This window comes from Bacillus rossius, chromosome 14 (genome assembly GCF_032445375.1).
Source record: "Bacillus rossius redtenbacheri isolate Brsri chromosome 14, Brsri_v3, whole genome shotgun sequence".
NCBI lineage: Eukaryota > Metazoa > Arthropoda > Insecta > Phasmatodea > Bacillidae > Bacillus > Bacillus rossius.
This window is the reverse complement of record NC_086341.1, coordinates 12,098,933-12,126,579: the sequence shown is the minus strand read 5'-3', so window position 1 is coordinate 12,126,579 and position 27,647 is coordinate 12,098,933. Positions and strand designations below refer to the sequence as shown.

The 27,647-nt window shown below is 35.6% G+C and overlaps 1 protein-coding gene across 6 annotated transcripts in view; it reads right to left on the bottom strand.

Annotated features, from left to right (window-relative positions):
• Window positions 1-27,647, bottom strand: part of LOC134539153 (nucleoprotein TPR-like) — an 81,452-nt gene that overhangs the window by 29,224 nt on the left and 24,581 nt on the right. For all 6 annotated transcript variants that reach the window (XM_063380910.1, XM_063380911.1, XM_063380914.1 and 3 more), the window contains 10 exons: window positions 24,731-24,922; window positions 21,610-21,696; window positions 19,564-19,695; window positions 17,801-18,013; window positions 16,889-17,191; window positions 14,976-15,248; window positions 12,780-12,945; window positions 7,687-7,852; window positions 6,628-6,835; window positions 1,436-1,684 (listed from right to left, as the gene is read on the bottom strand). In XM_063380910.1, coding sequence (XP_063236980.1) covers window positions 1,436-1,684; window positions 6,628-6,835; window positions 7,687-7,852; window positions 12,780-12,945; window positions 14,976-15,248; window positions 16,889-17,191; window positions 17,801-18,013; window positions 19,564-19,695; window positions 21,610-21,696; window positions 24,731-24,922 — 1,989 coding nt within the window. The remainder of the gene's footprint in view (window positions 1-1,435; window positions 1,685-6,627; window positions 6,836-7,686; window positions 7,853-12,779; window positions 12,946-14,975; window positions 15,249-16,888; window positions 17,192-17,800; window positions 18,014-19,563; window positions 19,696-21,609; window positions 21,697-24,730; window positions 24,923-27,647) is intronic.

The following is a 27,647-nucleotide window of genomic DNA, read 5'->3' as shown; positions in this document are numbered from 1 at the left end:
AAATAATAAATTATGATGTTCGCTGAAAATGTTTAAGTTTTTGAATTTCAAGGTTAAGTACAAATTTAGCTTGGCAGTCTTTACTGAAGATAAAGATTTAATAGAACTTTTATGCAGACTAATTTTTTTTTAGATCTGCACAAACAAAAAAAACCAGTCCGTATTGCACGATGTTTGAGCCACTGCCCAAACACGATTTATTCAGACGACACCGAGCAGAGAAATGGCAAGGTGACACTACAGCCTACACACATCCCCGACCAACAACAACACAGCTTTTGCAAAGCAACCAATCTCAACAAATTTCACTACCGGGAAACTTACAGAGGTTCGTGCCTGCTTTACTGTCTCTCTCTTTCTAGTCAATTGATAAAACACTGTGGGAATTGCAAAATTTCAACTTTCCCCTCGTAGGAATAAATACAGAAAATTGCCATTTCAGCCTCGGCAGTCTGAAAAAACCACGGCGCCACAGAGTCACACACCTGCCTCTCATCCTTTCTTTCACTCAAACAACAACAAATGTTCTAGAATCATTATGAAAGCTGCTGAATAACTGCAAACATAAAATGCAGGCAATCAAACCAAACAAAGTAAATAACTGAAAAAAAAAAAAAAAATGCATTTAACACACCTAAAAACTCTGTTCCAAAAAAAAAAAAAAATAATGAGAAACAGTAAAATTATAGTTAAACTGCTTTTCTGAATAAAACATCTTAACACAAAAACTATTAACCAGAATATTAGTAATGATAAAAAAAAATGATATAAAAATTACTAATTAGTTCACTATAATCTTTAAACTATGAAATCTATGAAACTCGGCTGATTCCTCTAAATAAATAAAATAAATAAATTCCTTAAAAATTCTTTCATAAGCTGGGGGGGGGCATGGTCTTGCACCGTTACAGACTCAAGAAATGGGAGTACCTAGAGAAAACCCACCTGCTCACTGCAGAACTGTTTTGGTGGAAAGAGAGCGTGATCTTACCTCTTAACTGTGGCCCCATCCTCCTTGCTGTTTTTACATTCAACAGACATCTAATAAAATCACCCTTAAACATTACGGCACCAAAAATATGATCCGGGGGGGTGGGGGGGGGGGGGGAGATTACTACACTTTGCAGATCACTGAAACACTCCATCCGTATGCATGTGTAAAAACAGCAAATTACATTCAACTTGAACTATGCTTTCTGAATGTTTATAACGTTTTACCAATATGCATTATTTCTTAATATTATAACAACAAATTTTGAGTAATGTGAAAAATTTTTATAAACCAAATGGTGACAAAACAAATCAAAGGGAAAGGAAATGAAAAAGTTCATATATATTTTGAGAAAGTAGGCACTAATAAGAGTGCATTCAAACAGTTAAAATTATATTACACACTATAAAAAAATATAATATATACAGTTACAACATATCTCACCTGAGTTTCTTTGGACTCAAACTGTTGAGCATCAAATACTTTCAACTGTTCACACAAAAGAGAATTTTTACCCTCCAAAATAGAAATGTGTTTCTGCAACTGTGCACACTCATTTTCCAAATTTGTTTCTTTTTGCTTGAAGTCATTTTTAACATCTCCAAGGTCGGCATACAACTTTTCAATTTCAGCTTTCAGTTTAACTATTTCATCAGATTTTAAGGTTACGTCTCTCATTAACTCTACCATGGCCTAAAACAAATAGAGAGAAAAAAAATTAATTAATAAGGTAATAAATTTTAAGTGAAAAATTTCAAGGCTTATTAATATACAAGTATTAAGATTTTTAATGCAACTTTTAAATATTCTGACACTACGTATTTATACTGACATTTAGAAGAGAATATAGGAATGACCACTGTGCCAAGGACATGTGAAACAAGTAAGGCTAAGAAGAAATATATAAATAAGAACATAAGACACTTACAGCCAAACCTCTGAGTAAAATATCAAGTAAGAAAAATGTCTTAATGAAAACACTCATACTAATGTAAAAGAAATTATTTCAAATCACTTTTACAAAAACAACACTTACGCAAGGACTGGGAACATATACAAAACAACCAAAACTTAAAGCATCTATCCCCCTGAAAATTTGAAAACTGAGTAAAAATATGCTTATTTAGCCAGTAGGACGATCAATCAAATATGGGCATAGATTCTAGGGGTGCTAGACCTCCCCACTGCCCAAATCAAAAAACCCCTCTTTGATGGGGTTTGCACTTAAAAATCGTAACAGTGAGACAAAAATGATAAACGTAAACCAGCCCCCCCCCCCCCCCCCCAAAAAAAAAAATAATTTTTTTTCCCCCCGGATTACCACCCCTGCAGACAATCACCAATTTGCATATCACTTCTATACCAATCTAGCCAATTTTCTAAGAAAATTTAGTATTTTATACAGATTGTACATAAACAGTGGGGCATAAATTTAATAAATTTAATAGATGGCAGGAAATGCCAACATCAAGCAACTTTTATTAAGGAACACATGTCCAGAAACATAGATGCGAACAGTAGCATGCAAATTTGAATTTCGCAGGCTTCAGAGGACAACTCCAATCCCTGAAAAAATGCGCGATCGCAGGCATTGTGGGATTCAAATGCTCAATGGGAAGTCAAATTCTAACTTACGTTTGTCTACAAACGAGTCGAATGAAAATCACAAATAATAAAATAAAATATTATGAATTTTTTATTATTAACTCTGTAAGTACATTGGTACAACTTACTAAAAAAAAATAGCTTCTCCATAAAACACCTTAAACTGTGTAGAGATCCCTTATTTTTTAATAGAAATTATGCTAAGTTCATTAAAAACATCAAATTATGTTATCTTTATTTAAAATTACTCAATAAACATGAGGGACAGAACAGTTTAAGTTCCCAACTTACTGGTAATAACTAATAAGCCATCCATAAGGAAATTAAAAAAGTGTGTTTTACCACGGTAGAAATGAAACTTATTTGGCAATTAAAACCGCAATTATTAGTAAGTACTTATATTGTAAGGGGTAAAACGGCAGAAAGAGAGAGAGAAGACAATTTTCTAAATAAATATTAACTCATTCCAAAATAACTGCTCAGGATATCAATAATTATTTATCAACCAATAAGGATTAAGTAACAATAAATGTTACTCACTGTTGAAATCCTCATACCATTGAGAAAAACTGTACAATTCTTCAAATAATTCCGCCATTTGGAACACAACCAAGTCTCTGAACGAAATATGAAATTCATAACCGGAAGCGCTGTCAATGCTGGAAATGCAGGGATTGTCTCAACAGAGCGCTCTACGCTGCTGGTTGAACAAGGAGGAACGCGAGCGTGCTGGTAGCAAAAAAAATAATTCAAGGCAATCACAGTTGACTGTATAGGATACCTATATCTATTTGCTGAAACAAGCGCATGAGCACTTTCTCTGTCTTATTCTTTCGTTCATCTATCTCTCTCGATTCTATTTTTTTTTTCCTTTTGGCGAGGGATGAATCATCGCACAAAGAGATCCAAAATGAGCCCAGCAACATATATAGCAAGGTGCTTTCTTTATATATCTTTGACCAAGTACCTACTCTCTGTCCTTTTCGCATCAGATAGTTTCACAACTAAGTTTCACGAAAACATTGCATTAAAATTCGGCCTTGAAAATTCATTCTCGATTCATTTCACTTCAATAAATTATTTAAACATGGGATGTTAGAAATTTTATAACTAGCTGGTTAGCAGAATTAATATATCACGGCAATGGTTCAGAACCAACAAGATGTCTTTGAGGTTTCTCCGCCTTACGGCTCAGTCTCCCACATAAACGGCACGAATTGGGTATCCAAGTACAGTCTATATTTCATGCCAGTTTACACATATGAAACTGTAATTATTTCATAGTTCATACACACTTAAAATGTGTATTTATTAATATTAATATACATATTTATTTATGCTGTGTCCTAAAAAAATTATAAAAAAATGGACTTAAGAATAAAGTTAAAAAATTTTTTTAATAAAAATAAACAAAATATAAGATGTCCACTTTTCTTTTCTCAAGCAAAATTGGACTGCTAAAAGTCTAATAATCCCAAATTTTTAGTGTAACAAACAATTTTCTTTTAAAATTCCATTATTAAAAATACTTACTCATTAAATATGATACAATGGCTATACTAGAGCCCTCCTTCACAAAATTCTGGCTACAGTCTTGATTCTTGCAATGGAGAAGGTAGATTTAAAACATTATATTGAATATAGTGGTGCACCGATGCGGATACCGATGAATCGTAATCAGCGATTATGGGTACTTACCGATTAATCGTAACCGGCGATTATCTTAACGATTACTTTGCCGATTATCTACGTCCCGGCGTAATTAAGTAGGATTTTACCGTGTAATATTTTGTTACACATTTTAGGACGAAATACGAAAATATTTGTATATATTACAAAATTCATCTAACTCCGTCATAACATGATTACAGATATTTCGTTAAGTTTAATAAATCTCATTGCCTCGAACAATAAAAAATACATTTTTCCTACACGTTTATTTACGTTTCATATTTTGTTCTGTCTTTTGTTTAGTGGCCTTGTACATTACCTATAGCCAGAGACGTAAAATAGATGGCACGCAATCAAAATACCACAAACAGTTGCAGTGGATTCTATGACAATCGATCTTTTCGAGTCGTAGTAGCGGTTCAAAATCGTGGTCCCGATACCTTCTAGAGTTTATCACTGCGTTTTACAAACTCGTTATGGGTATCTTTGGTAACATTATCCGTTGTTGTGTTATTTGTATGTGACATGAAAAGTGAAAAAGTATTTATAATTTTATATATTCAGTCAACATAAATAAAATCACAGGTGCTAGAATTGGTTTTGAGTCATTTTTATATAATTATAGTGAGATGGCGAGTAGGGAGAAAAAAAGTGAAGTGTGGAAACATTTTTCTATAAACTCAAGTGAACAAAATAAAGCAACATGTTTACATTGTTAAACGGTAATTTCTTGATGCAACCTTATGTCATAGTCGATAATAATGCTAGTTTTCTGCAACAAAAACTTACCCATTGTAAATTACAATTATTAGACTGTAGTTCAAGTTGTTTACAATAATATAAATAGAAGTTAATTTAATTTACACTTTGCAACGACTTAATAGTGTATTATATATTTTTATACTGTTATTATAACTGTATTCTCAATTTTACCTAAATTCACATGGAAATAAAAAATTTTGTGTGCATTATTACACTTAAAAAAATTTGTTCATTATAATCGGTATCTGCCGATTAATGCTCTCATAATCGGTATTCGAATCGGTAATTGGTAAAGTCATATCGGTGCACCACTAATTGAATACACACGATAGTTTACATCGTGCCATACAAGAAAATTGTAGAAAAGGCAAAAAAAAAGTTGAATAAATTAATACACAAACACAGATACAGAAAAACAAACAAAAATAGCACATGTCAAATTTTTATGCATTTAACATCTAACATCGGCTGATTTTGGCCAGGTTGTTCAGGTCAGTTTATGCATAACCTGTGTTTGTTCTTTCATCAAGTTATTTATGACACAAAGAGTAGAAGACTAGCTATGGATTCTGTCCAACATAATGATGTTTTAAATAAACATTATACATAGTATGTATCTGTCATGAATGTCCTCAAATAATAGCAATGACGTGAAAATTGCAGAAAGGAGAAGAATGGACTAAAGTGAGAATGAGAAATGGTGAAAGGATAGAGGAAGATGGAGGCATTTTACTTTAATGACCCAGCCACAGGCTGGAAACAGTTGTTGATTATTATTATTATTATTATTATTGATGGTGGTTATGATAGTGGTGATGATTATGGTGGTGGTGGTGGTGGTGGTGGTGATGATGGTGATGATGGTGGTGATGGTTGTGATGATGATGGTGGTGGTGATGATAGTGGTGATGGTGATGGTGGTGATGATGATGGTTGTGATGATGGTGATGATGATGGTGATGGTGGTGGTGATGGTGGTGGTGATGATGGTGGTGATGGTGATGATGGTTGTGGTGATGGTGGTGATGGTTGTGATGGTGGTGGTGATGATTATGGTGGTGGTGGTGGTGATGGTTGTGGTGATGGTGGTGATGGTTGTGATGGTGGTGGTGATGATTATGGTGGTTGTGGTGATGGTGGTGATGGTTGTGATGGTGGTGGTGATGGTGGTGGTGATGATGGTTGTGATGATGGTGATGATGGTTGTGGTGATGGTGGTGATGGTTGTGATGGTGGTGGTGATGATGGTTGTGATGGTGGTGGTGATGATGGTGGTGATGGTGGTGATGGTGATGATGGTGATGGTTGTGATGGTGGTGGTGATGATTATGGTGATGATGGTGGTGATGGTGATGATGGTTGTGGTGATGGTGGTGATGGTGGTGGTGATGGTGATGATGGTTGTGATGGTGGTGATGATGGTGGTGATGGTGATGGTGGTGATGATGGTTGTGGTGATGGTGGTGATGGTGGTGATGGTGGTGATTATGGTGGTGGTGAAGGTGATAATGATGATACAAAAATTAACCATCTTGGCACCTTGAGAATACACTCAACTGAGCCCAACCGCATCAAGTAGAGCGCTGTCACGCACGTACCTCTGAATGCATCGACAGTTCCTTGTCCACATTCATCTGCTTCCCCAGTTCCAGTATCGATTCAAACTTTTCCTGCTGCGACTTCAGTTTATTCTCCTTCTCTTCCATCGCATTCGACACGGATTTCGCAGCCTCTTCCTTCTCCAAGTTTGATAGCTTCTCTCTCAGTTCGCTAATTTCCTTCAGTCGTTCTTCTCTTCCCTCATTTCTTGATTAAAAAAAAAAAAAAACATTTAACTAAAGTAAAAAAATCCCACCTAAGAAAATTTCTTGCATTGTATGTTTTGAAAAATTTGGCACATGAACAATAAATACATACAATTTTACCCTTTGATTAGTCACATCAAATATACATTATGCCCTAACAATGGTGTGTTGGGTAAATAATTCACATTCATTGAATTCAGTATATTAAATGATTACATCTTTGAAATTCGAATTGACTTTTGATTAAATATGCTGATTGATTTTGTGATTCTTGGTTGCATTTCAGGGCTTTATGGTGTATTAATGTGCATTCTGGTCCTTAATAGTGTATTATGAGCATTTCTGTGTTACATGGTACGTATATTGAAATGCTTTCGGTTTTACTGCAATTCACCATATGATCTTTGTCCCTACGGAACTAGAACAGGTAACTAGAAAGAAAAAAAGTGACTCCTGAATGTGTGTTTTTCTTCCCCAAGTGTATCAGTTTTTTTTTTTAAAGTGTAAGTTGGAAACAATTATAAAAAAAAATTGGTTGTCTGTAAAGTCGGTTTACGGTAGGAAACCAATGGGAGTGTTTCAAGTTTAATGTGCCTCGAAAAAGTCAAGTCGATGGTTGCTCCAATCGAGTGGAAGAGAGATAGATGTGGCGCAAAGGTACAATGTGCGTAATGGGACACTTTTTCGTGCGTGCAGCCGGCGTTCATTGATTTATTAGACGTTGTCACGCCAAAAAAATTAAAAATTGGGAATATCGTCCAATGGCGATGCTAAGACAATTTACATTGGTACATAACTACGTAGAGCTTTAAAAAATTTGTTCATTTAAACAGGAAACCTGCTACTAATTACCTCGCAGCTGCCTCGACTCTGGACTGCTCCAACTCCGCTGCCAAGCTGCGTAGCTGCGACTGGTACTCCTCACAGCGCGCAATGTGCTCCTTCACTTCGCTGTTCCTCGCAGCTATTTCCTCCTGCAACTTTTCCTTCTCGTCCATCAGCTCGCTCCTCTTCAATGCTGGGAACAAAGCATGCCCTGCTAGTGACAGTTACTGCCAAGATGAATTTTTGTTTCTGCGTGGATCAAACAAAATGCGGCAAAATTTTAGTTTCTGCAATGGCAAGAGTTTCCATACTATTAAAGAGTTTGACCATTTTATGGGTTAAATCAATCTTTTTTTTATCTCATGTCTCGGTCTATCTGGCAAGACAAACTAAAATACAAATTACTATAAAAAAACACCTTTCACAAAAAAAAATACATAACTTCCAGAATTAACAATACACAATGTGTTTCCATCAACACTGCATCTGAAAAATAAATCATTTATTTATTTTATAAAACTTTGAAACTATGTATGCAGAATTTATTTGATCAATCAAAGGGCTATAGATATTTTATTTATTATTGTGCTTAAAATTTATACGCACTTATACGGTCATGGATTATTTAGAGCACACAAATTCATGGTTAAATCAAATCACTCAAATACCATAATTTAGAGTGTATGTTCCTTTCCATTTAATTATTTTATATTTACAGTCCACATGGTTAAACTACAGTAGAACCCTGTTATAATGTTCCTGCATATAATGTTTTCCTGCTTATAATGTCATATTTTTAAAGTCCCAATATTTCCTCCATAAGGACAATGTATTTATTTCCTGCATATAACGTTCATAAATAGTGTAATTTCCTGCTTATAATGTTTGCTTTCTAACATTCAATAAATGGGGAAAAAATGTTTTAAAACCAAATTATTCCAACACTTACGATAAAAAGTTTCCTTTATGTATGTTTATGTTTACAATCACTGCCATACAATACAGGAAGTTTGTTAAAATACAATTTTATGCAATATACTCAAGGTACACAATGTTCATAGTTACGTGTCAGTTGGCACCCTTAGTCAACTCTTCTCTTCCTTGCCATTCCAGTGGGTATTCAGATGCACGTACATAGTCCTACGATATTTAAGTTGCCAACCATTGAGCGAGGGCATAACTAAAAGTGTTTTCTATTGCTTAAAAATATATATTTTTTCATTCATACATAGGAATCCCAAAATTAAACATTTTCAGGTGGCGAAGGAGTAGACGTTCTCACTCTTAATGTTGTCATCATGAATCGTGAGACAATTTCACAGAAAATGTGGCAGTGTATCTTTAAAGACAAACAAAATTTAACCAGGGAACAAGACGAAGTTGAAAAATTGTTGGCTTGTTTCAGAAAAGTATACTATCTTTGGTTTTAACATTAAAGTTGTTTACATAGCTTGGTGAGTCCATTGGTACAAAGCTCGAACATTGTTAAGTGCTAAATTGAGATTTCGTGCTTATAATGTTTACCTGCTTATAATGTTTTTTTCTTGTGCTCCCTTGAAAAACATTATAACAGGGTTCTACTGTATATGACCTTTTTAGTGGCTGAACTTTTACAAACTAAAAACATAATATAACATAATTTTTGCATAAGGAGAATGAAATGGAATAAAAAACTGGATCTTTTTATTTTTATAAAGTCAATTTTACAGGTTGCTATATGATGGGGTTCAATTTTCTTTTAAAAAAAAATATATATTTAATTTTTCCCGCCATTTAAAATCAGAATTTTTTATAATTTAAAATACTAAATAAAATAAAGTTTTTTTTAAGAATTTAAAACCATACCACAACAGTAGCCACCAGTATCGCATTTAAACCCAAAAATTGTAGGTTATTTATTCCATTTGGTTCTCCTTATCCATATTGAAAAAACATTTTACAAATTCAACTTTACCAGCTAATTTTATATATACAGTGTAAACTCTATATAACGACACTTAACAGACTGAGCATTTTTCGGCGTAATAGAGAGTGGTCGTTAAATGGAGAGAAATAAAAGATATCATTTTACTATTCTATAATATGTATTTACTAATATAGTACACATTTTACACACGAACATTAATATTCATACAAATAACAAAACTTATTGCATATAGTCTGTTATCTTAGTCTGATGTTTTTTGCTGCTCCAATATTTTAATTGTATTTTCTTATGTTTCTTCTTATTTTAATTGTATTTTCTTTGTTTTTCCATATTGTAGACACGGTAGAGCGGCTAAATCCAAAGCGTCTTCCAACATCACTGATCTTTTCTTCCGCCTCTATTGAGCGTATTAATAAAACTTTTTCGTCAATACACAAAGATTTTCGTTTACTCACCATGTTTACAGTTCGAAAGTCTGTAAGCAACTTCAATAATGATAATGTGTAACAACTTGACAAAAGTCTAGTAACCGAGGTAAACATGTGCAAGATCATCACACAAAAACAAAAGACAAAATTTCTTAGACGTGCTAGATAATACAACAAAACAGCAAACAAAAGAATGTACACAGCTGTAGTTCTTATAAACTTCCAATCTCAGAAAGTACTGCTTAATGATTTATAATGTCCTATTGGGTATTGTTGTTAAATAGAGTGAGCGTGACGCTATATAGTGTGTATTATTGTATAAAAAAACAAGGTAAACAACCAAAGACAAGCAATTTCGATATTTTAAGGAGTTTGTCGTTAAATCGAGTGACGTTATAAAGAGTTTACACTGTGTGTGTGTGTACATATACAGCAAAACCCCTTATTTGCACTTTTCATGGGGACAAAGTAAAAAAGTGTAAAAAGCGGGAAAGTGTAAATAATGGGAAAAGTAAGAAATACATTAAAGTTAATTAAAACATAGTCGCATCCTGCAGCGTTCATAACAAATGCTGGCTACAATACACATACGCATTGCACCACAGTAAAAAAATTTAAAAAAAAGGGAGGGGCAGTAAATTGGAAATTTACCGTTAATAGCGCGCCGTTTGCGGAGAAAGGTCATCGTACTCAATCAGCTGTTATGGCGCGGCGTAGCCGCCGGCTGGCTCTCTCTGTTGTCTGAGCTGCGCATGCGCAGTATAACTCACTCAACGCTCCGCCCAGACTCGTGACGTTCCATCAGCAGCCAGCCAATAGATGCGAGCTTAGCGGAAAAAAATATAAGCTCCACCTCCCGTGTACCAGTTATGTCCAGTTCAATACCAGTTTATTGGTATACGCACCAGTTTTCTCGCTGCCGTGAAATGTTCAAGTTTACGTTCATCTTGATGTCTTGATACCAATAATTAATTATTTACGATACCCAGATATAAATGGTTAGTTTAAAAAATATGCTTTACTGTACAATACTTCCAAAATTATAAAATACGTTTAAAACAGTTACCAAGACTCCGCTCATTTTATCTAGTGAAGTTTATGTCTCGTACCAGTATTTCGGCTAAGTAGTGACATAAATATAGTAACAGAACGTTTATACATTCGTGAGTTTACGTTTTTCCCGAGTACATTTTAGATTGTCTCCTGCTATAATTACTCGGACTTTTACACGCCTAGGCATATATTATTATATGTTTAGAAATAAAAGCAACTTTTCATGTTATAAAATATGTTTATTTTGCGATTTAAAATGTTCACTGCCGACTATAAAAGTTACGTTTTTCACAATGTTTTTAGGCCTACTATCGTTGTTACGTGACGTAAATAGCGGGATGGATTAGATTTTTGAGACGTAATTCGCGTGAAAGTATTGTATTGGATTAAATGGGAACCAAACGGGACCTGAAGAATATAGTGCAAATAACGGTAACGTAAATAAGGGGTTCCACTGTATATATATATAGGTGTGTACATATATATATATATATGTATATATATATATATATATATATATATATATGTGTGTGTGTGTGTGTGTATGTATATGTATGTGTGTGTGTATGTATGTGTGTATATATATATATATATATATATATATATATATATATATATATATATATATATATATAAATTATACATAAAAATTATATTTTGTTGAAGTTTGGCCACTCAAAAAGTCGACAAGTTTAAATGTGTTAAACATAAAAATATCATAACGCCCTAAAGACATTAAGATACATGAAAAATTACTAACGTATAATGATTATTTTATCGTACTACTGTGGTCAAAGTGTTGACATACTTACAGAAAACAGATAATGGGAGGAAAACTTTTTGCAACACTTAATAGGGGTTGGAAATGGTGAAGAAAGCATGTGTGTACATGGAACCAGTACAACTCAAAATAAATTTCTGCTGTAACTTTAATATTCCAGTAACGTCATCATTAGAGAAAAAGAAATCCCTGACTACCTAAGAAATTTCCAGAGTTTATCCTATTGCTAAAAATGCCCTGACGTTTCCAAGTTTTCTCCGTTTTTTCTGTAACTAGCCACCCTGTAGTCTGAACTGCAGTCTTTCCGCTGTTCACTGTACGTTTGTTAAATCAAACTCTGGGTACTTACATGAAGCTCATGAATACTTCAAAGATACTATATTTTAATTGTGTATTATACTCCTTTACAATGCACGATAACTTTTAACCCCGATGTTGATAATTACATGAAGTGATACGCAACAGCTTCACTACATTTGTAACATAACTAAATTATCATTCATTATGGTGAAGTGTAAGCATTTGTTAATTTGTATCACAAAATACATTTGCAGCATCAATACACAAGTGTAATTTTATTTACATTATTGCATGTTAAAAGTACACTATCTTGGGGAATGGTAACAGGATATGTATGAAGAAATAAAGTAACCTAGTAAACTTAAGAGGTTATCAGTGTTGAATTTTTTTATTTACTGTATTTTCTATATTATTTTTCTTTGAATTTTTTTTCCTCGAATATTGAATCCTTCATACACTAAGTATTTGATGGTGTTTGAGGAATTTCAATTAGCCCATCCCTACTTTGTAATTTAACAGTTGAATACAAATACTAAATTATTCGTTTCAATATTTGGAATTTTGAATATTTGCTCTGGGCTAGTGTAAAGCGAAGGGGCATGAAAACAGGATCAGATGAAAATATACTCACCACACTCCTTTATAGAATTTTTTAAGTTGCTGATTTCTTTACCCAGAACCTCAATCTCTTCCCTAGCAGCTTTAAGTTCGTCATTAAACTTTTCTTCTTGATCAAGCTGCAACTTCACTGCATTTTCTTTCTCCAACTCCAACTTGTCCATTTCTTTATATTTATCCTGCAGCAAAAGGATATTATTACACACTGAATATTGTTTTTCAAAAGCAAAATTTGGAACAATCATGTTATAAAACAATTGAAACCATTCTTCTCCCTTAGTTACAAAACAGCAATTTTTACATCTATTATCACTCTATGTACTTCTTCTTAAAAGGTTCAAATACAATAAATTGGCAGATAAATAGAATATCCTGGTATTCCTATCTCTTTTATTAGTTTAATAGGAGGTTTCTTAAAAGTTCATAAAAGTAATGACACATAAAAAATATTACAAGAGAAAAGACTTAATATTCTTTAAAAGTTGATAAAATTTAACCATCAAATAAAAACAAATTCTCTCTGCCGTTGCTGCATGGAAAAATTGAACTTGGGTACAAAACCATTTAAAATTCGGAAGGAAATGCAAGAGTTATACACCTGAAAAATTTGTGATTGCAAAAAAAAAAGAAGAAAAAATACAGTCACTTCTGATGCTCTTAAGTTGAAACATAATTTTCTAATATAATTTTTTCCATCTTTTACAGGAATCCCCACAAAAATAGACTCTCATTTTTTACAAATGTTACATTTTCACAACTCTCGGCTACAGTATTACGAGAACGGTAGATCACGGAGAAGAAAATTTATAGAATAAAACTTGTTACAAATTTAATTATGAACAAAAAAAGGTTTAGTACAATATTTTTTCGCATCTTTAAAATTTTATTGGACTATTTCCGTATTCCCTTCTGTGTGTAACGTACCTACTTCCTCCGCTGTAATATGAAGCCTTTCAGGCTGCTGTCAGCTACAGGAAGAGTTTGTTTGAAAAACTACAGGCTCTGTCTGTAAATTTACTGTCTCCTGAACTGGGTGGATGGGGGGGGGTACTTTTTCATGATTTTGTGGCCAGTTTAGTTACTTTTCCGTGACTTAATGAAGTCCTTCGGTTTAGTTACTTTTCCGTGACTTAATGAAGTCCTTCGGTTTAGTTACTTTTCCGAGACTTAATGAAGTCCTTCAGTTAAGTTACTTTTCCGAGACTTAATGAAGTCCTTCAGTTTAGTTACTTTTCCGTGACTTAATAAAGTCCTTCAGTTTAGTTACTTTTCCGTGACTTAATGAAGTCCTTCAGTTTAGTTACTTTTCCGTGACTTAATAAAGTCCTTCAGTTTAGTTACTTTTCCGTGACTTAATGAAGTCCTTCAGTTTAGTTACTTTTCCGTGACTTAATGAAGTCCTTCAGTTTAGTTACTTTTCCGTGACCTAATGAAGTCCTTCAGTTAAGTTACTTTTCCGTGACTTAATGAAGTCCTTCAGTTTAGTTACTTTTTCGTGACCTAATGAAGTCCTTCAGTTTAGTTACTTTTCCGTGACTTAATGAAGTCCTTCAGTTTATTTACTTTTCCGTGACCTAATTCCTTCCGTTTAGTTACTTCTCCGTGACTTATTGAGGTCCTTCAGTTAATTACTTTTCCGTGACTTAACGAATCCTTCAGTTTAGTTACTTTTCCGTGACTTAATAAAGTCCTTCAGTTTAGTTACTTTTCCGTGAATTAATGAAGTCCTTCAGTTTAGTTACTTTTCCATGACTTAATAAAGTCCTTCAGTTTAGTTACTTTTCCATGACTTAATTAAGTCCTTAAGTTTACCGTATTTACTTGCGTATAGGCCCCCCCCCCCCCCTTTTTTTTCTCCAAATTTTTGACTCCAAAATAAGGGCCTATACACGAATTTGGAGGAAAAAATTGATTTTTCTTTTTTTTCAGGTATGAAAAACTAACATTTAATAAAAGCAAAATGAAATACCGCCACAACTAATTTAAACACCAATTAAATTTTGATTAAATGAAACAGCTGGCGGAACGACTGCCAAGTCGTGCGTCTTTGTCCTAATGAGGGAGGGCGGGGGAGGCAGCAACGCGGCAGGAGGGAGAGAGAGGCAGCGAGTCTGCAGGAGGGAGAGGCAGCGCTGCAGCAGGGGGGGGGGGGGGGGGGAGGCAGAGGCGTGGCTTAACCTCCCCCCTGGTGGCCTGCAGAGAGGCAGACCTGCAGCAGCCGCCGGAGCACGGAGCACTCCTCCATGGCGGAGCCCATGTCGGCCCCCAGCTCCTCCTGGGCCCGGGTGGCCCTCCGCTCCGCCCCGGCCTTCAAGGCCTCGACGCCGGCCGTGATGGCGGCCAGCACCGCCTCGCAGCGCCGGACCTGGTCCAGCTCGTCGCGCAGCCTCCGCTCCCGCTCCGCCAGCGCCGCCTGCTCGCGCCGGCACTGGCGCAGGGAGTCCGCCTGCCTCAGGCCGGCGTCGCGCTCCGCCTTCACCGCCTGCACACGCGCAGTTCCGCTCGTCCCCCGAACCCTAACCGACCCCTCACACAAGTTCACGACGGGGTTGTCCGCAAGTCATGTTCACGGTACAAATTAAACGATGCAAACAGAAATGAGATAAATCCAATTATATCGACGTGAGTCGGAAAACTAATAGTACATCAAACAAAATCACTCCATACAATATAAATGAAATGATTTGTACCCAAATGTACTTAAATAAGTAAATAAAAAGTAGAAAAAGATCAAAAAACATCAAAAGAAAGCATATATATATATATATATATATATATATATATATATATATATATATATGTGTGTGTGTGTGTGTGTGTGTGTGTGTGTGTGTATATAACGAAATTAGTGTACTTTATTAGAAAAGCATTACAATGATTAAATGCATGAATTGTAACGAAATAAATCATTGTAAAGGACTCAAATGTGTGAAAATTTTACGTGATAACGTCTTAAGAATACTTTGATAAAAATTGCATCCTTTTTTAATTTTCAAATATTACTTACAGTTTTGGCAAATTTAATTTAAATAATTTGTCTGAATATGATCACGAACAACTAGTTAAAAAAAAGCTCGCCTTAACCTGTTTGGTATTATAGAAGATTCTCTCGCAACGGTTGTCGGCCGGTTCTCGCACGCTCGGCTCAGGCGGAACGTGACAATTTTTTCGTGCGTACAGCCGGCGTTCATCGATTTGCCAGACGTTATCACGTCAAAAATTAAAAATTTACATATAATTTGTTAAAACCTTAGTAGCAAGGACAAATCGAAAACAATTACCTTCCCAAGATTTTTTTTTTTAACGCTGTTATCACGTGCTGCAGCGTTTCACAACCGGAAAGAAATCACTATGTCAGACCTTCCAACTTCAAACCTTCCCATTGGTGCATTAACTGGTCATTACATTTTATTTGAATAATGCACGTGTAACAGGTTACAATATAAACGCGTGGAGAAAAATTGCTACACAAATGTGAAGTCACACCAGACATACATAAACATTGTAGTTCTTAACCAACATAAAAAATTTAAATAGTGGGCCAACATAATCTGTAAAATCGAGAAAATTTTTAATAGTCCGTTATATCACTAAATTTTTTTAATTTTTTTAAAGTTTTTTTCTAGGCTTTTCAGATAATTAAAATATTCCATTCATATGACAAAGTTGTGAAATTTATAACAAATGTTAAATTAATTTTAAACATTTAATTTCTTTGAGAGGTGCTCATGGAAGACCAATCTATAGAGATCCCCTGAAGAAGTGATCATTCCTAGTGACGTAGCAGCTATTGGGAGTGGGCCATGTTCACAGTGCGTAGTGGTGTGGACTACTCTAAAAAGGCAAGAAAATAGAAAATGGCGGCCACGACATACCCGCAGAGGTCAGTCAGTCCGTATAGTGCCAACTGTTTGGTAGAAAGCTGCCGTTAATTTTCACAAGTACATTCGCGGAGAATCAAACTCTTTACCTTTAGAAAAATGTTAGGTAGTTAATTATTTAACTATTTTTGTTTATGATTTTGAATATTTTTTTTTTAATTTTCATTGCGACAACCTCGGTGGGTTTGAAACCGAGAACTTTAAACTCGATGGCAAGTGTCTTCACGTGAACGCCGCTCACCGCCCTGAGGGACTGCAGCTCCGCGTCGCGGCCGGCCAGCTTGGCGCAGAGCTCCCGGCACTGGCCCTCGAGCAGGGCCACCTGCCTCCTGAGGGCGTCCCGGGCGTCGCCGAGGCCGGCGAAGGCCTGGCGGGCGTGGTCCAGCTCTGCCCTCAGCGCGCCGCCAACGCCCCGGGCCCGGCGCAGCTCGGCCCGGGCCTCGTCCAGCCGGCGCTCGCTCTCCTGCAGCTCCGTGCCGAGGGCGTCCGCCTTCGCCCCGAGGTCCCTCGCCAGCCGCTCCGCCCCGGCCTTGTCCCTCAGCAGCTGTGCGACACAGACACCACACACACACACACACACACGTCACACACGTCACGGGCGTCGGCTGTTCAGACCGTGTATCAGTAGTGTGTGTGATTTCGCGTCGGCAACACTGATCGGACCTCAACGTTACCAGTGCTTCCGAGAAGTCCCTGGACACTCCAAGTTGTACATATTTCCCGCGCTGTTGTGCTGCGGCGACGATTACCCAGCATCATCTGCCAATAGTTGGCAGCCCTGAACTTCCAGCCGGAAGTGGTTCTACATCTCCCCCACCCTTCCCCTCAAAAAAATTTCTGCATATAGTCATATGTGAAATATGTAATATTCAATTTTTCAATGCACTATGGAAGATGACACAGTGACTCACAACTCATTATACTTCGCTCCAAATAATGATTGGTGCACAAGATATAGACACTCGTAAAACGTAACATGCAAAGCCCAATTCACTTAGGTGTTCCTTTACATTTTATGCTGCTTGATATATATGTTAACAGGTTTAGAAAAAAACGCACACATTTTAAGCCTAGGCACCTTAAGTAAAAAATCTTACTTTTAACATTTTAAAAGACACGGAATTCTCCTATTCCTAAACTAAGAAAAACTTACATTTTCAAAATCATATAACGTCATATCCGTCTGCACCGCAGTCGTACTTTCAGGTACGGCAAACGGAATTTCACCAAATCCGTCATCCAGTTTGTTTTTGTACATATTCTGGTAGACTTTCAACTGCTGCCTGAGACTGCTGCTTATTTCCTTGTGTTCATCAACCGCGAGTTCTGTCTGCCTGCATCTCTGTTGTTCTTTCAGTAGAACTTCCTAAAAAAAAAAAAAAAAAAAAAGATCATTGACACTAGGACTGTAAAAACTAATAAATGTTATATAATTATGGTTGAAAATAACTTATTTTGATTTTTAATTTCTCCTTAAAAATTAATATAAAGCTTAGTGTTTCATTTCATGGCATTATGTTGTTTTCTCTCATGATGTCATGAGTAAATTCCTGCTCAGTACCATTGCTTAAATAGTTACAATTCATAATGGCAGGAAATACAGTCTCTCTTAGAAACAGAACATTTTGAGCTGCAACAATAAAAATGTATTTAAGACTAATACTTGAACATGTATTATTATATTTTTAATATGTTAATTTTACTAAATATACTTTAGGTTACTACATTATACATTATATTACGTACTTAATAATAAAATGAAAATAAAATCTAAACAAGTATACAAACAAATATCAACACAAGAAAAATAAACAGAAAAATACAAGTACGATAATAACAAGTTACCAGTAACAGATTAAATTTTTTGTCAAATTTTCATACAATGATGTCCACGCTTTTTGTCTTGAGATTAAAATTTGTCTGAAAAACATGGATTGTAAGGGGGAAAAAAAAGTGAACATTGGTTTAAAACTTTTAAGTACCCTGAGTGCTCCACCATTACGGTATCAATCCAACTGTAGTTCCCGGGTAAATTTCTTATTGACTTACACCATTTGGCACAGTTTACAATATCTGACAAAATGTAAGTTTGAAGTAGGGTGAGGTATAAAATATTAAGCACACTAGCCTAAAATAAATTTAAGTCTGCAAATTTTTTTTTTACAGAATTGTATGTCAAAAACGAGAACTGAACAATATTAGAGACTCGAAACTTGGAGATTGTGTAATGTATTCCATGAAAACATTGAAAAACAGTTGAAACCACTTTATTGTACTTTTTATGATTCTTCATTATGAGTATAATGAATTCGTATTTCATAATTGCCTAATACTGTTTTGTTTACAGACATGGTCCTTGTGCGAACATAATGAGAAATTCAAAATGTAAGTTTGATTCTAGCTTTTTACATTCTCGAAACTAATGACATACCAATTTTGACCACATTGATGGTGAACAAAACAATAACAACAAACAAAATGTATTAAGTTAAATTTGAATTAGTAATTTTGTATTATTTTTAGTGTTGCAGAATTTAATTAAAAACCTTTGTCTGAAAGTGAAATTTTACTCTAATAATGTTTTTTTTTTCCATTACATTTTTATCTAGATCTGTCTCATCCAGAAAATGGTACTAGATTAGCCGACATATTAGAGCCAAAACAGAAACTTTTGTATGAAACTTTATGAAGGCCATTGGTAAAGAGTACCAGCATTTCTGTTCTGTTAGCAAATACTGTAAATAATACTAAATACTGTAAACAATACTTAAATAATAAGCATTGACATTATTTTCATACATTAACTACGTACCAGTAGTGAAAAAAAAAAAAGGCAGTAAGTGATTTATTAAAAGAGCATGCAATAAAAGAAGTTAGTCACTCAAAAAATACCATTTCAGTAAGTACATAACTTACCGCGTTCGTTTGTTGAATGTTTGCAATTTCTTCCTGAAGTACCATTTCTTTCTCAGACATGATTTTTATTTTTTTCAATAACTTAACATTTTTCATCTGCAGTTCTTCTATACTGCCAAAAATATTGTCTACCTGAAAATGATACAACTTAACAATTACTTTAACTTTCCTCTTAATAAAAACATGACTTTAGCATTTCAAAGCATTCAACTTAATACCATAATACCTTTCATCTAGGGATGGATCGATCAAATCCTCAAATCTTCAAACACCATCAAATTCTTCGTATTCGAAGGATTTGATATTCGAGGAAAAAGATTTGAAAAAAATATTAGAGGAAGTTTATCAATCCTGTTACCATTCCCCAAGATACCTATCATAATTTTAACATGTAATTATATAAATAAAATTACAACATTTACTAATTCTGGAAACTTAGTCCATGAATACAACATTTAAAGGGTTAAACGTTTCAACATCATAATTAATATTTTTGTTATTTCTTGTATATTATTCTATTTTGTGCCCATGAGACCTATATTTGGATTCGAGGGGTTTATTCGAACTCTTTGAAATTCATATTCTACATTCGGATGTGACCCATCATTACTTTCATTTTTGCATGAATTAACACACCAATAGGCTGTAATTTTAGGAAATGTTACCTTTTCACAAAAATATCACGAAGAGAGTCTGAAGGCAGAATTACAATAGCCAGTCGCCTCCGCCCATCAATCATTCTTTCGTCCGTCAGCTAGCCAAGAGATTTACAACTTGACGATAGTCTGATTGTGCCTGATGACTGGAACAGATGTCAGTTCCCAAAACGTCGTAACTGTTGTTTTTTGTGTTCGTCAGTGCTATTGTCGTTGTGTTGTCCATAGTACTTGTTTAACTTCATCCCTGTGTTTGTGTGTTTGCTGCATTGTCCAGGTTTGTTGTCTGCCTGCATTTAATCTGTCTTGTCATTAGCCCAATGTGCTCGTCTGTGTTGTTATATTATTTTTTCCATGACTATGTTCCTTCAACGGAATTCTTGTGCTGTATGATAAAAGGTTGAACATTTTTTGTCTGTGCTGTCGTCGTTGTGTTGTCCATAATACTTTTTTAGTTTTATCGTTGGTTCCGTTTGTCCGACATCAGCTGATTCAGTCTTGTTTCTGTAAACTTTTTATTATCTTTGAAAGATTTGTGCAATGGGAGTGCATGACTTGATGTAAGCTTTTGGACATTATGTTTGTTTCGTCTTTTCGTTCTGCTGTGTTTTTGTCTCGTTTCAACTGTTGTGCCGAATTTTTTGGGTTCAGTATTTTTGTGCTGTCATCATTTGTGGTTTTTTTTTTGTTCTGTTAGTCCATTTTTCTTTGTTTGTTGACCATATTCCTGTTGTGGAGTATTGTGTGGTGTTCATATCCTGACAACAGCAATTTTTTGCTTAATTTGTGTTTTTGTCATTTGTGTTTTTTTGTAGTTTTCTTCTACAGACATACATGTGCTTAGCAATGGCATATGTCCAAAAGCTTACATCAAGTTGTAAACTTTTTATCGCCATACTTTTATTTTTGATATTCGGAATTTTTCCATGACCAACAGTGTGAAACTGCAATGGCATATGTCCAAAAAACTGCATTAAATCAAAATTCCCCACTGCATGAATCATTTAATAAAAGTATTAAATGCAGAAAGATAAGATATCCACTAAATATAATTTCTGTGAAGTTTTTAATAAGCATTACATTACGCCATTACGGTATATATATATTTTTTTTTACATTTCAAGTTTTCAGACACACAAAAAAAAATAATAATCATAATTTTATTTATAACAGGCCATGTGAGATTGATTCTAGCAAAATAAGATTAATGAAATTTTTTTTGCTGTGATTTCTATTTAGAATTATTTATCAATCCAAATTAATGGCACGACACGAAACAGACACACATTACATGACTCATAATCCTGAATTACATGTACAATATCAACTTTTCGAGGAAGCAAAAGCTCCCGAATTTGCAACAGGGTAGCAATGAAATTCCAACACTAACCTGAGAACTGTCATCGTGGTTTTGGGGATACTTGTTTGCAAACATACCCCTTCTGGCAGACTCGAGCTGTGCAGTCAAGTACTGAACCTGTGGGAACACAACCCATCACTAAACGTTCAACCGACAAAACAATATTTGAAATTACAGTAAAGCTTTGTTTATCCGGAGCCCCGTAAATCCTGGTCAGATTTGTAGACACTTTATTGAATGTTCACATAAAAATTTTTTCGCTACTTTAACAAAAAAAAAAAAATAAGCAAGCCAAATATTCACTTTTTAGTTTGATTCAATGTAAAGTTTTTGTAAAATGCTTTTCGTTGAGTTTGAGAAAACGCACCAGCTGACACAAACATCAGGACGTACTTGGAGCGTCGGTCCGACAATGCTCCAGCTGAACTACTGATGATAACGTGTTTGCACGACTGTGCTTCATGCAAATGCCATACATGTTAGAAACAGAAGAATATGGGCAAATTCTTTGTTAAGAATTGATAGGAAAAGTTATTTATATATTTTTAATTTATTGTAAAATATAGAGTTTGTATAATATTGTTAGGAACGCAGACATGACCGCGACATGCGCCAGGTTAGGAGCTGGCCGGTGGCCCTGCATGCAAAGTGTCACATGCCGTCCACAGATGTAAGACATGCCACATGTGTAGGGATGGTGATTTTTCATTTTCGCGAAATAGATGCGAAAATATGCTAAATTATATTTTTTCCGCTATAAAATGCAAAATCTAGACTATTCCATTCTGAGATAAATGCGAAATCAAGGTAAAAAAACGTAGATTCGTCTTCACTCTACACAATTTATCTACCGATTGTATTTTGTTTCAGTTCAGTACCAAAAGAAACCATCATTTTATGGCGTATTCAGCACAAGTATCTTATTGTCACGTCATTCACAACACTATTGTTCGTAAATATTGAATGAAAAATGGCCATCCGTCCCTCGCGATTGTAAACAAAGCAAAGAACAACTAGCTGGAAGAGTGTCCGTCATCTTGCAGAGTACAAGTTTTTAGGCCACCATATTGCGACATCTCTGCTTCGCCGCGCACATTTTCTGTCTGTGTTTCACGTGAAAGCCGCGTTCTTGTGTAGTCTGTGGAAGGTGGTGTGTTTACAAATACGTGCATACTCGTGAATGTGTTGTATACTGTTATTTCTCGAGGTACAAATGGGACGAAACGTAATTTCCATTCGCGATCGCATAAATGAATACAAAAATGAACAGTTCTACGAAAGTGATACGAATATTTTAATGTGCAATTTATGTAATCGCCGTTTGGAGTGGAAAAAAAAGATGTACTTGAAAAGCACATTAAATCTCAGGGACGTCAGGCTGCAAAAAAAAATATTCACCGAGAAATCGGATGAAGAATTAAAGTCGTAAAACGGCAAGCAACGGTTTCTGGCATGATCGAAAACCAAAAGAAGGCGAAAATTGAAAAAACGAGTTTCAATGACATTATTTGTGCACTCTACATCAACTATGGCCATGAACACGGCTAAAAAATATTTATTGTAATTTTAAGTATTCAATTTATTGCACTCATAAGTGCTAAAAAGTAGTTTGGAAACCTGCCAAGATAGGCTATCTTTGTAGTTGTGTTAGATCTTTATTTCTGTGGTTGTTAATAATTAATAGGTGTATCATTTAATGCTTTTTAAAAATATACTTTTCTTCAGTAATGTAAAATGAGAGAATTGGCTAAATCTTGTTTTTAAAAATGCTACAAAATGCTAAATTTCAAATTCAAAATGCTAAATGTTATTATTTTAAATGCTATAAATCACCGTCTCTACACATGCGCCTTGCCATTGTAGTGGGTCGTCGCTGCCCTTCTCCGCTCCCAGCGCATCGTCCTTCCTCGGCGCTGCTATCTATTGCTGAGCGGCCTTGGGAAATCCACGAGCCGCCACGCGGGGTGGCGCGGATGGACACCGCCTCTCTCCGTGTTTCAGGCGTCGGGTCGACCCAGGATGACGCAAACCGTCACGGCCACTGTCGTCGGGTCGACCCAGGATGACGCAAACCGTCACGGCCACTGTCGTCGGTTCGAGAAGGGCGCCTCAGGTACTTAAGCAGCGACGCCGGCCTCCGCGTGAGTTCCGAAAGTTTGGAGAGTTCCACGAGTGAAGGGAAGTGCGCAGGGGCGTAGCCAGGGGTTTGGGGTTTTTTAGGGGTTCAAAACCCCCCCCCCTGCCCCTAACCTTTAATTAATTTCTTATTCATCACTCAAACAAATTTCATATTAAAAATTAATAAAATTTTTACCATTACAATATTTAATTTTAAGTACCGAAAACTGCTAAAATAGCACTATTTTACACCTTAAAATCCAAATTTTCCCGGTGGAGGATCCACGGACCCCCCCCCACTTTAATATGGGGGGGGGGGAGGGAAAGGCCATGCTCATTAGCACCCCCCCCCCCCCCCCCCCACACACAAATCCTGGCTACGCCACTGGAAGTGCGACATCGGCGAAGAGGGTGAGAGAGTGGTGCGACACACAACAGGATCAAGAAAAAGTGTGACTGAGTGGCGCGAGACTTTGTGTGTGGACAGGTGCGAGGTACAGGGCGAACCACTGTCGAGCCTAGCTCCAGTGAGGAGTGAGTACTGTGGAACTTGACAGACGTTGAGTGACTTGCAGATAAACATATAAAGTCTTTACTAGTTAAGAGATACATGATCAAACAATGTAATATTAATTTTGTTTTCCAATTCATTTAGTTCATGCACTTTGGTACAAAATTCATGATAAATAGATTACATGTGATAAATTTATTTTTATGATAAAAAAAATAACATTTGATTAAGATTATTTTTCAAACTGCTGATTGATTTCAAGTTTTTTAGTTACAGTTCAGTGCTAAACGGTATATTAACTTGCATTTCCGTGTTGTATGTTCTACTGGGATGCTTTGTGGTGTTATTTCGGCCTTATGGCAATTCACTATATAATACTGTCCCTAATTATGCTGCATGGTTCTTTTGTACTCTATATACAATTTACTAAATACATTTTCTATAACCAAATTCTCTGCCCTCCTTTCAAAACAAGCAATCAATAAAAAAAAAAATAACCCACATAGTATTCAATTCAGTTACCTGTTTCGACAAATCCATAACTACTGACTCGCACATCCGCCTGTCATTCTCTGACTGCTGCTTCTCATTCTCTGCAGATGTCAAAGCAACTTTTATCTCGTCCATTTGCCTCACTTGATCGTCAATAGTCTGCAGAGCTTTGGTGTAGTCTTCCTTCTGCACTTTTAAATATGGAAACACTGCTTCCAGTTCCTAAAATGTCAAGTAATAAATTTAAACAAATTTCAAGCCAATAAAAAAATTGTGTGGTGTATGGACATAGAAATATTTATTATTAATGTTCCTACTGCCGTCTAGTTTCAATGTACGCAACTGATGATTTACACTGATTATAGAGACCCCGAAAAATGGTGAAGCGCGAAATTCACGAAATAACGTGAAAATTTGATACTTTAAACGAATTTTGCGACTTTCCTTTGATTTAGACATAGTCGCGAAATTCACGAAATTCACGCATTTTCGCGCGAAATTCACGCTTTTACGCACAAAATAATGCCCTTATGTCGCAGGTTCAATTTATTTACGCCAACATAAACATAGGCGTGAAATAAACATAGACTGAAAGACTAATGCCCTGATATTATATTCGTTTTGACACGTTACTGAAATCCACGTATTTTTATTACTCTGTTTACAAGCAGTAAATATTGCCAACGCAAATGAAAACAAAATGTAACAAATGTCAACAATCGATATGCGCACTACCAACATAACAAAATTGACTGCCCACAGTTTTCGTGTTGAATAATGGTCGTTTCTGCCGCAAGGCGCACTGGTGTAGATTTTCCTAACCTAATTTAATCGCATGGAGCTAAGATGGCAGTCATTTTTGGGTGCACATATCTATGAGTATTTACAAATACCGTCCACATTTTGTAAGTTTTGTGATACAATTGAATTTATGACTAAGATGCCGAAAACTTCGACGCGAAAGATGGATGAAATTGGATGGATTTTATATTTTTGATCAGCGGGACAAAATATGATGTGCAAGTTCTGCAACGTGCGGGTTGATAGGACACACAAAAACACGTGCAAAAAGCATGTGGCAAATGACACACACAAAAAAAAACAGAAAAGACAATTATTTTGTCAAGCAAATTCTACCGTGTCTAAACAAATCTCGATAGGCGACAGCGTGAATAAAGCAAACAAGCTTTAAAGTGCAGAAAACAAGAATTTGTTTCTGATTTTGTTAATATGATGCTGTAAGTTAACATTCCTTTGGAAAAAGCTGATCATCCAGCTATGAGGGAATGGTTTAACACCCATGTTGAAGAAGGTTAGCCTTATTTATTTAGAAATGTTTTCCCCCTCTAATAAAAGTTCATAAGCATATGTAGGCCTACAATATTATCGATTAACTTACCTTTAGGCCCAACTTACCTTTACTTCAAATAAATATGCAAGTACCTCAGATTAACAAACACACAAATATGATGGATTGCATTGTGAAATGGTGAGCACACCACAAGATATTTATGACTGATTGATTGATGGTTTGACTCTGTAATCCAGCAGTAATCTCGAACAGGTTAGGTTAGGTTTGGCTTAGAATTGTTTTGAGTAAATTAGCCCCTTAATATTTTCAGCGATAACCTTATAAATGCTACCTATTTATAAGTATATTGTAAGTTATGTATACAGTTTTGGTGCAGGTGATTTGCCATCAGCCAACACTCTTGGAGAAACTTATGTCCCAAAAATTGGCCAGGCAAATAAGGAAGCAGTAAGGTACGCTGTAGAAGACTAACAGATTGTATTCTTGTGTGATGAAACGACAGACAAAGTGGGCCGATGTAAGGCAGAGTCTGCTACTTTGTAGTGCCTATCCGCTATGAGGTTATTTTACACCACCAATGGCATAATGTTTTCACCATTTTTTGGGGTCTCTACCGATTGCTTATTTTTACACCGATTTTTTGCACCGCTTTTGTCATTTTTTTACACCGCTTTTGTCATTTTTTTACACCGAAATGAGCCAGTTTTATTTACCATTTTCTGGGGTCCCTACTGATTATCAAGCAGTAGGTAAAACAATTTATAACATAAAAATACGTGCAAAATCTAAATACACAAATAGGTAAGTTAAAATACAAAAACTCTTATTTAATTGCACTAGATCTTACTATTATTAGCAATGAATTGAAGCTCAAAATATTTTATTTTTCAGAGTGCTGTTAGTAGCATTTTAATGATTTTGTATTAATTGAACAGCAATTAACAATAATGATCCAAGTGCCAAAACCACAAATCACTTTCATAATAAAACTTGTGAACCTAGCAAAAAATAACATGATTATGAAAAAGCATTAATAACCCCCTAACACACACCCGGCTGGAAAAAGACTTAAATCTCAATATTTGTGTTTGGAACTTCGACCCTCACTGAAATCACCATCCAACTGAGATTTGCGCAACTGTAAGATTATCGATAACCTGTAAACATTTCACTGACACTGAATATATATTGATGATGGATGACATAACAGCCTATTTAAATTAATGAACTTTTGACAATGATTCCTTACTATTCGTGTCTGAGCAGTGATCCCAGATAGAGCCACGGTGGTGAAAGCCAAGGTGCATCTGCAGGGATATATGCTGGGGGGAAATGAAGGGATATAACGCTCTCAAAACATCTAACTTTCCCAAAAAAAAAATATCCCACCTTAATGGAAAGAATTTGAAAAACAAACAGTGGAAAAAGTGGTTCTATCTATTTCCTGAACCTGTCCTTTTTTTTCACCGAGATGAAATACTGACTGTGTCAGTTCACACCTAGTATTTTCATTGCACAGCTGTTCTGCGGTGCCTTTCTACAGCATGAAGGTGAGTAACAACACTACTCCTCACAAAATATCAGTGTCATTACGTTGTGCAAATCTAAGATGGGTGTGATTAACTCAGTCAATGA